We start from the raw sequence: 10,409 nt of genomic DNA on the forward strand, positions 1-10,409 counted from the left end.
GCTCTCATAGGGATTGGGCTTCTCGGGGTTTGTTTACCGGCGTTGCTATGGTTTCCGGTCTTGTGTGTTCCAACGGTTTATTAAGTAGGCCCATCTAATAAATCTCTGTCTAATCAATGCTTCATGTTGTTTATGTCAGTTGAATTTTGATACAAGTTGAATGCAAATGAGCACTGTTAGCATTCCAAAAGGCACAAGCTCTTACTTGACTGTTTTCAGTCTATGTTTTTAGTTTTCCGGCACATAATGATGGCATTTGTACGACGGAGTATTAGGGCCACACATGTAGAATTTTTGTTTTTTGCCGTGAAGAGATTAGAGTTGACGAGTCGATTTTAACGTCAACATGTCGACATTAAACTCGAAATGTCGAGAATAAAGTTGAAATGTCATGTCGAATTTAATCTCAACATGTCGAGATTAAAGTCGACATTCAACTCGAAATGTCTAGAATACAGTTGAAATTAGTTGGGAGGGATAGCAACCGCTCCAAGGGCCTGCACTGAATCCAATCGCTTGTGTAGATAATTTGGCAAAATTGTATTTCAGAATCGGGTTGAACATGGGAAATGGGCAGATGCAAAGATACAGATGGTTGCACCTCCGTGCAATACATAAAGGTTGTGTTGCGTCGCAAAATACAGTAAGACAATTGATCAAGTTGCTTGATCCTGAGGCTGTGGAGCAAAGGCGTGCCCGGCGTCTGAGGCGCAGGCAATATCACAGCAAAGGTCCGAAATGCACTCTGGCATATGGATGCGTACGATAAACTAAAGCCATACGGCATTTCCATCAGTGGTTGCATTGAAGGTTTTAGTCGCTATATTGTTTGGATGGAGGCCTACGCCACAAACAATGACCCCAGGATTATTTCCGACTACTTCGTGTCATCCAATGCACGCTTGGGAGGATGCCCGGAGCGTCTGCGTGCTGACCTGACAGGCATGGAAAATGGACAGGTCGAGATTAAAGTCGATATGATGTTTCCACTTTATTTTCGTCATTTCGAGTTTAAAGTCGACACGTCGAGATTAAAGTCGACATGAGATTTCAACTTTATTCTCGACATTTCGAGTTTAATGTCCACATGTTGACTTTAAAGTCGACGTGTCGACTTTAATATTTAAATATTTTAAAGAGCCCATGCCATTAAAATCACATTTTTCCTATTGTTTGTTAAATAACATAGGTCTGAATAAGTTTGTGAGCTGTGGTAAGTTTGAAATCTATGTAGTTTGTCTGCTGTATGCAATAGGCAATGAAAGGAAAAAGGCAGAAGAAATGAGCCGATCTGGATAAGGTGACACTGTGACGTAGCGTTGTCAAATTATTATTCATGGCCCTGCCCACTTGGTTGGTTCGTAACCACCCACAAGAATGCTGAAGGAGTCGTGATTGAGCTAGTGCTAAATGCTAATACGTGTACGGTAGTTGCTAAGTTCGTAGTAACAGGCTAGTTACAGAATTTTGAATGCAATGGCAGAACGACGAAGTACATGAAGAACGGCTTTGACTCCCTGAAGTAGGCATGAACCACGACATGGAGGAGAAAGGGATTGTTGACCGCGGTCGTCTCCCGCCGGAACCTCGCTGCCGATGGACCACCGCCTCGGCTTCAGGAGGCGGTGATTAGCGTTGACCGCTGCCGAGGCGGCGGGAAGCAGGGCTCAAGCGGGATACTTTCGCGGCCAACAATCCTTTTCTCCTCCACGTCGTGGTTCATGTTCTTGAGGGAGTCAAAGCCAAAGTTACTTCCCCCCAATTCATTCTCAACCATGGCTGAGATAACCCCCACTACGAGTCTCGTTGTAGAAATACCAGAGACGAGAGTCCGACGTGTTATGCGCCATAACACCAAAAGCAGAACGGTTATCCAAATAACAAGGAAGTGTACAACACTTGCGTTACAGTCCTGGGGCCCTACATCTAAATAATATCATATAATACATAGATATCTATATCAAATAATACATATTATCACGGCCAAAAGCTGTGTGCACCTCCAGACGATATAATGAATCACAAAGGACTTCGTCGGGTTCTCCGACGTCTCTGGTTCTTCCACTTCCACATCAATCTGAAGAAGACGTTTGAGATTTCATAATAGCCTATCGTCTGGAGGCTCACACAGCTTTTGGCCGTGATAATATATATTATATGATATAGATATCTATGTATAATATGGGTTTCTAAGAGCCATTGCGATACATCCACCGTAAACAGAGCGCATGGTACTGTGGCTACAAGCTGCTCAGGGCCACACCCCCACCCCCCTCCTTGACCTGCCTTGACACGCCCACCGTAACCAGAGTGCATGGTACTGTGGCTACAAGCTGCTCAGGGCCACACCCCCACCCCCCTCCTTGACCTGCCTTGACACGCCCACCGAAACAGCGTGTTTGGGGGAAGCTCAATGTGCGACTGGTTCGGAGTGGCTGTAACTCTGCACCACGGCTGAATTTCGGGGACGTCTTTGAATACTGTGTTTGTGGCCCACTAATACCTATATTAAAGCATCCATAAAATAGCATGGCATGGGATCTTTAAATATTTTTTTTCTTCACGTGTGGCCCTAATACTCCGTCGTACATTTGGGCTTAAAAAGCCAAACATATTTTTTTTTGTCTAGACCAATTGATTTGAAAATGTACAATTTCCTAATACTAGACGCACTTCTGATCAGATATTAAAGAGATTTAATACAAACAAACACATTTGTACTTATTTTCTCACCCAATGAGAATCGATAAGAAAATCGATAAGGAATCCGATCGATAATCGGAATCGTGAAATTCTTATCAATTCCCATCCCTACCGATACGGTCGTCATGTAGCCACCTAGCCAATTACCTCCGTCCGGCAGAATTAGCTTGGTTTGCGGATTACAGAGAAGGTGGTCATGTAGCCAACCAGTTGATTATGTCCATCCAGCAGAGTTAGTTTACCGATTACCGATACGGTCGTCATCTAGCCACCAAGCGGATTACGTCCGTCCGGCAGAATTAGCTTATCCAGTCCCATTATGCTTGACACCCACATTGCTGCATGCAGCTATATTATTGATATTGATTTGTTCTTAACCACTGTCAATAAACAGTGGTGATTTTCCTGGCATTTTGGCAAAGACAGGTGTTATCTCAAACCTTATTCTCTTTTGGGTTCCATCGTGACTATTAGTTTGTGTAGTGCTACACTTTGTGTGTTCTCTGCTTTCCATCTTCATTTTGGAAGAAAGAAGTGTTTGCAGGGTTTAAAGGGGAAGATTTATTCTCTCATCGCCAACCTTTACTTCTGCGTAGATTAGCTTTGCCTGCCTATCCATTCAGTCTGTAATTTCTCTGTTCTCTTTTAAAGACCGGACGAGGTGGGCCCCATACAAATCTTCGCCTTGGATCCCCAATTTGCTAAATCCGCTACTGCAATCATGGATATATAGTAAATAAGAACAAATATAATGGTTGATCAAAGTTTTTTTAATGATAGCAGTTTGAAACACAGACAAACAAACACCAAACAACCAGATACCTTTTGTAATTTCCATGACAAAAAGTTGATCTAAAACCTATGAAAGACAATGTAAAAGAAAGGTCAGTTTACATTTAAACAGACTATGTCATTTGTAATTATATCGTTAGTCAAAAAAAGTTTAAATGACTCAAAGACATTGAGTATTACCCAATACGCAAGGGTATTTTCAATGGTTTAGGGGGAAATTAAGGTTTCCTAACTGTAGAATAGAAGCATAATAATGACTGAAAACCAAAGAATGATGTTTGTATCGTGGTTTCATTCCATTAGAGACACTGAGTTTCATTACAACCACACTTGTCAATAGAAACGTAGGACTTTGTTTTCTTCTGGCCGTCGGAACAGGTCACCTCCACCTGCTTCGTGATGGTAGAAACTTCTTGACAACAGGTACACGTGTGCACAAAGGCATTATTCTCCTCTGAATACCTTTACAGAGAAACAATTGGACAGCAGGTTTAATTCACACCAAATGGAGTTTCTATCAAACCGTTTTCATAAACTTAAGTCCATCGATAGAAAAGAATCACAGACGAATATTCCTCTGTTAAAAAGGTAATTTAATTCCTACATTGAGGAGGTTCCGCAGGATCCCTGGCAGGCTGTAATCTCCACTTGCACCGTGGATTGGCAGTCTTCAATATGAAGATAGGTGGTGTTTTTCTTCATTTTGCAACTGTAAATGGGAGTGCCTGGAAATAAAGCAGAAATAGTTTGACCAATGTTGGTGAATATTCAACAGCTGGATTAATGGTATTCATTTTACAATGGATACTTCAGTTAGACTAAAGTATTTAACCTACATGTTTTGCAGCAGCCATCTTTTTCACTTCTCTCCGTTCCCTAAAACATTAATAAATGTAAAATTACGTTGTGAGATGTACGTTGTTTGCTGATGAAAAAAATATTATGTCTTCCCGTATTAAGTAATGCTATTTCAGTATATATATATATATATATATATATATATGTGTGTGTCTGTGTGTGTGTGTGTGTGTGTGTGTAATTATTATTATCCATGAGAAAAAGTTTGACATATGTTTTATATTGTTAAAATAGAAAGATATTACACTTCATATACTCACAGGAATGCAGTTCTCTGGGTCAAAGTCAGCACACTGAACGTTTGTCTCAATCAGGCTCAACCCCGGCTGGACACACTCATACTTGGTGCAGTTATTGCCTGGAGGTGACCAGGTTGTGGAAGGCTACGAAAGATAAAGAGCAGGAAGAATTGTGTCAATCCAATTGCTTAAGTTTAAAGATTTGAAGCATGGAGCCCTATTTTGTACGTGCTGAACTTACCGCTACGATTTGAGTGGAGTTATCTGGAAGCTCAACCACACAATTCGTCCTTTTACATGTTCCACAACATTGGTCTGCCACACTTTCATAAACTGACCCCTTTTTGATGAAAATACACAAAAAAAGAACAATTTATATTATTATAAACAAATAAATAGTTGTTATATATATATAAAATACCAATCCAAGCATCGGTGAATCAATATTTACTGATGCTGTCTCTAGCCCCATTTGTATACAGTCGTCATAGATAGGAATTTAATGTAATACACTATAGATAGTAAAGCATTTACAATAGTGATTATTTGAGTTTCTGTTTCAAAAAGAGTAAAGGAGAGACAATGGATATGTGTACGTGATTCATTCATGCATTGGTTATACAAAAGATCATGAAAAAGAAATAGGATTTGTCTTATCGCTATAAAACATTCATGCTGATGTATGCATATTTATCATACAAATATTAGACTTATATTACCAGTGGACACTGAGGGTCGCAACCAGTTGTGGAGCAGGCTACGGCTTTCAGCTTGCTGGTTGGATCAATAGCGTCTAGACAGTAGCAGTGCTCACACGGGGATTTGAAGAATGCAGCGCCTGGCTGTGAAATGATGGTTATTTCTCTATTGTTTTTACTAGAAAGCAGGAGGCAGCGTCACTGACCTATATAATATATTGGACCGCATAATGCATAAATCGGATAAATGTAGCGATGTTAATAAAAAGTCACGCTCAAACAGACATAATACCATCCAACTTGCTCATGGGTGATTTACCAAGATAATTAATTGCTGACTAAGATTGCTGTTATATATGCAAAGGGACTAAATCATAGGTATAATCTGTCTTCAATTAAAAATGAAAATTCTTACCTTGTACAATGTGTCATTGTAGACACAGTTTGGTGTGGGTACTAAAGAAATAATAATTAAAACATATTCATGTTGTCAAAAGATCTTACTTCTTGTAAATGTAATTTATGATGATGTAATAACAATGGAGAATTAGTCATGTATCATATCATGACATTTCTCAAGAAAATGACCTCATAAAACAATCTTACCACAATTATAATTGGGGCAGCATGTTTCATTGAATGAACTCATCACAGGCACAAATCCAAGCGCACAATGGAGAGTTGGCATCACACAGAGTTTCACATTACAACCTGTTGGAACGGACGTACAATACAGACAGACAGAAAGACAATTTTGATCAGGTTGATTTTGGATGAACTCATCAGTGTAAGTGAAAAGTGTAAAATGATGACTTTCAATGAGGTATCTTGGATGATACGGAAATAATGGTCCTTATGTGCGTTTAGCTTACTCATATGATCAAAACATTTGTTTTATTTACAATCGAGTACTGTGTACTTATGGTGTGATCTAGATGCCTCGGACACCAGCCTTCCGGGTTGGAAGTTGGGAACTCTCTCAGCTTTCTTGCGGCATTTCACAGAGGCACGTCCCCTTTTGGTCGAGCCCCCTCGAAATTCTACCGATTCAGTTATGACGCTCTCAACAAAAATGGCTGCGCCCGTAAATAGATTTATTTTCTTTGTATTTGTACCACGTTGGTCATTTAAATGTCAATTTTAAATGTTCTCACACACCTGATTACATTGCTACTTTATTTCGGTCACCAATTTATGCATTGCACAGTCTTGCTGTGCGTGCAAGACAATGTAAAGTTGTGTTGTTTGTTCGAAAGGCTGGTGTCCGAGGCATCTGGATTTACGGCCTTTATAGCGTATAGTTCGTCTTTGTGGTTGTGTCGTGACATTGGCTAGTTGTTCTTTATTGTTAGCTACATTAGCCTCTTTAGCAAACCAGCTCGAAAAGCAAACGCACAGCAAGACCGTGCAATGCATAAATTGGTGACCGAAATAAAGTAGCAATGTAATCAGGTGTGTGAGAACATTTAAAATCGACGATAATGACCAACGTAGTACAAATACAAAGAAAATAAATCTCTTTAGGTGCGCAGCCATTTTTGTTGAGAGAGTCATCACTGAACTCGGTATACTCTGAGAATTCCGAGGGGGCTCGACCAAGTGGGGGCGTGCCTTTGTGTCCGAGGCATCTGGATCACATCATTAATCTCTATGCATCCATAGCGGCAGGAAATAGCTTTGAATGGACCACTCACGACACTCAAACTCGTCACAGCAGTCCACACTGATCGTCACAAGCTCCTCCCCCGGCTGGTCGCAGGGCACAGGCTCTTGCACCTCACAAGTGATGTTGAAACACTGAATCTCATAGTTGTCCTGAGTACAGACACACTCCTGGCAACCCGTTCGCCACTTCTCCCCAAGCTGTGGGACAGACAATTATGAATGTGCAGAGTAGAGAGACACATATAATCTCAATACCTAATAATTAAACCATTTCATCTAAATAAGGCTTTAGGATAAATCTTTTAATTTAATCTTTTTAATTTAATTTTTACCTTTTTGGGTTGGCCATCGGGCCCGGAACAACCTTGGAAAACAAAAGGGAAGAAACGTCACTTATCTTGAATTAACATGAGTGAGGTTAGGTGAACTTAACATCGTTATTTCTGATAGTTCAACTTTATATTATTTTTTTCTCACAGGATTTCACACAGGCCTCAGAGTTTGTTCCATAATGGGTGGTCCCTTCGGGACAGAAGCACCCCTCTGTGGGAATATTACAACTGGGATCGACAAGACTGGAGTCTCCATTGCATCGATCCACAAATTTCTGATTGTATCTGTGATAGAAGAAAATATATACATATTTAGCTGAAAATATGTTAATATTGCTTTCTTTATGAATATGAAATGGGCTGCATGATTGTGCTGGACACTGCAATCATAATACAGTTCAATGTAATACATAATATGACATACAACCATTTTACATAAAAATACAAATAACAAATGCAAATAATTCATTTACTATTTATCGTGTAGACATTTGAACAATGGGAGTGTTAATTGCTAATTAGATTAGCGAATGTGGCCTTACCTTGAATCACATGTTCGGAAAATAGCTGGACCACATGCGTTGTAGACCTTATTGCCTGAACATGGATATTCTACCATAACAGAGGGAGTTAAAACAAATGGTTAGTTTCAATGTAATTCAGCAGAAAGGCTTCCAGTGCACACAGCGTTAATAACTTAAACAAATCCTCATACCACACATTCCACTTGTAGAAGGTCTCCAGTCTATGCAGACCATTTCTGATGCACACAATTCTGCGTACATCTCCAAACTAGCGCAGCCGCCTTCAACTGTCGTATGGCAACCATCATATTGACAGGCAAGGTAGAAAGGATTTGGGGACAATATTTTATGGCACTCCTCAAAGATGCTTAATTGAAAAAGGAAAAAAACAATAGTATTGTTATGAATTATGTTATGAACCCATTTGAAAAGGGTAAATGTTCATTTTCCAAAACATAATTATGCTTCAAAATATAATTGACAGTGTTTTTATTACCTGCTCTTGATAATTTCACATAATTGCACAGATGGGCAATTGTTTGTAGTAGTTGACAAAGTAGGTGTAGGTGTTGGAGTGGTTAGGTTGAGGGTCGGTGGGACATTACAATACGGTTTATTATTGACTTCTATTTCCCAATCCGCAGCCATCTCATAACACGAGGGATGAGTCTCCCCATTCCTAAGTCTGCAATCATTTGTTTGGTCATTGTCACAGGTACCTGAAAAACAAATGCAGATATTAGTGTCATTCCTTTGAAAGTTTATTTTACAATGATATGAATCAAAGGACCAGGCAGTTGTCATCTCACCGCACTGCCCCTCTGTATTGTTGTGGAAGTGAGAATAGGGCAGGTCAACGTAGAAAGACAGCCCTTTGAACCACACAATCGCCTCAATCTCTGGTATTTTCACTGTCATTTGGATAACAGTGCTTCTGATTTCAAAGTCATTGTTTGAAAAAGGTGGGAATACTTGTCTTCCATTCAGATGTACCTTGAAGACGAAAAATCCATCAATCATTTCAACACTCCATAAATCATAACAATAACAGATTTATGCATAGGGATCAGATATTTTTAATAGTTATGATAATGATCTCAATATTAATATTAGCCTTATTACCATGTTCACAGTCTTTTGGGACCTCTCCTGTGTGAGGACGATCTCGTACGTTTTGTAAAACACAGTCATTGAGTGAGTACAAGTTGCCATTCGAGTATTGGTACCACAATTTTCATTGTCGACAACTATGGTAAAATTGTGACGCGGAACAATTTCCTTCACCAAAACATATGTGCAGTTTTCCTGAAAACTGTAATATTTCCCATCAAATGTGATGTAATGAGGATCACCCCAGCCCAAGCATTCACCTGTGAAAAAGACAATGCAACGAGAATTACATCAAAAACAAAGCAAAATAAAATATACTCTTTGAGCTGCTATGATATTTTAAACTTACATTTGCAATGATATTGGAAACAACAGCCACTGTGGTCGTAAATCTTCTTTGGTTGGTAGCCGTTTACGCACACAGGTCTAACGGCGGGTGGACAGTCTACGTGTACACGTTGTATTTGTCCAATTTGACATGTATCAGTGTAACAGTTTTTTTCAGACCTCCAGGACTCCCCATGCTGTTAAGGATAACATGAGACTCTAACTTCATCAATATGAACCGGGATTGGTCAACAGTAATTGTGTCTTAAATTATGTCAGGAAATGCTGTATATTTTCCATAAATGTCATTAGTTAACGTATGTTGGTGAATTAATATTCCTTCAATTTGATTTAGATTCCATGACCTTACCTTTCTGGGAGGTGTAAGAAAGTCACAGTTCTTCGGAGGAGGCGTTGTAAATGAGCTATTTTCTTCAGTGGTGCTCTGGCTGGTTGTGGTTGAAGGAGGAGGACTGGTTGTGGTTGGAGGAGGAGGGGGAGGAGTGGTGGAAATACATAGCGTGGCATGCTTCTCAACATGACATGTCACATTGCAGAAGGACGTGAAGCACCAACCGCTTCCATCGGTTTTATTGTAGATGTAAGTATCTAACATTAGGATATACAAACACATTGCGTTATACAAACACAACAGGATAATGACTGAGAAACCAAGAAAGATAAAAGGCTTTGCATTTAATTTAAACAATATTTCTTACCAGGAGGGAAAGATTGATTCATGTACTTGCAAAAACATGTTAGTAAACCCTGCGTACTGACAGAGAAAAAAGTTGTTGTAGATTCTGGACGTGTGACTACAGATTCTGAAGTTGTTGTGGTGGTAGGCTGTTCTGTAGTTGTTGGGGTGGTAGGCTGTTCTGTAGTTGTTGGGGTGGTAGACTGTTCTGTAGTTGTTAGGGTGGTAGACTGCTCTGTAGTTGTTGGGGTGGTGGTAGACTGTTCTATAGTTGTTGGGGTGGTAGACTGTTCTGTAGTTGTTGGGGTGGTAGGCAGTATCGTAGTTGTTGTTGTGGTGGTAGACTGTTCTGTAGTTGTTGTTGGGGTGGTAGACTGTTCTGTAGTAGTTGGGGTGGTAGACTGTTCTGTAGTTGTTGGGGTGGTAGACTGTTCTGTAGTTGTTGTTGTGGTGGTGGTAGACTG

The 10,409-nt window shown here is 40.0% G+C and overlaps 1 protein-coding gene across 1 annotated transcript; it reads right to left on the bottom strand.

The window, feature by feature from the left end:
• Positions 1-3,452: 3,452 nt before the first annotated feature.
• Positions 3,453-10,170, bottom strand: LOC115550956 (intestinal mucin-like protein). The gene is made up of 19 exons (XM_030366366.1): positions 9,968-10,170; positions 9,619-9,857; positions 9,271-9,445; positions 8,934-9,181; positions 8,621-8,804; positions 8,308-8,530; positions 8,003-8,178; positions 7,830-7,899; positions 7,433-7,572; positions 7,288-7,319; positions 6,985-7,153; positions 5,897-6,001; positions 5,706-5,746; positions 5,312-5,434; positions 4,834-4,932; positions 4,614-4,736; positions 4,332-4,371; positions 4,100-4,220; positions 3,453-3,957 (listed from the first exon to the last, which is right to left on the bottom strand). Exons 1-19 carry the CDS (start codon positions 9,987-9,989, stop codon positions 3,795-3,797), a joined length of 2,493 nt encoding a protein of 830 aa, XP_030222226.1. The 5' UTR covers positions 9,990-10,170; the 3' UTR covers positions 3,453-3,794.
• Positions 10,171-10,409: the final 239 nt, after the last annotated feature.

This window comes from Gadus morhua, chromosome 9 (genome assembly GCF_902167405.1).
Source record: "Gadus morhua chromosome 9, gadMor3.0, whole genome shotgun sequence".
Lineage (NCBI taxonomy): Eukaryota > Metazoa > Chordata > Actinopteri > Gadiformes > Gadidae > Gadus > Gadus morhua.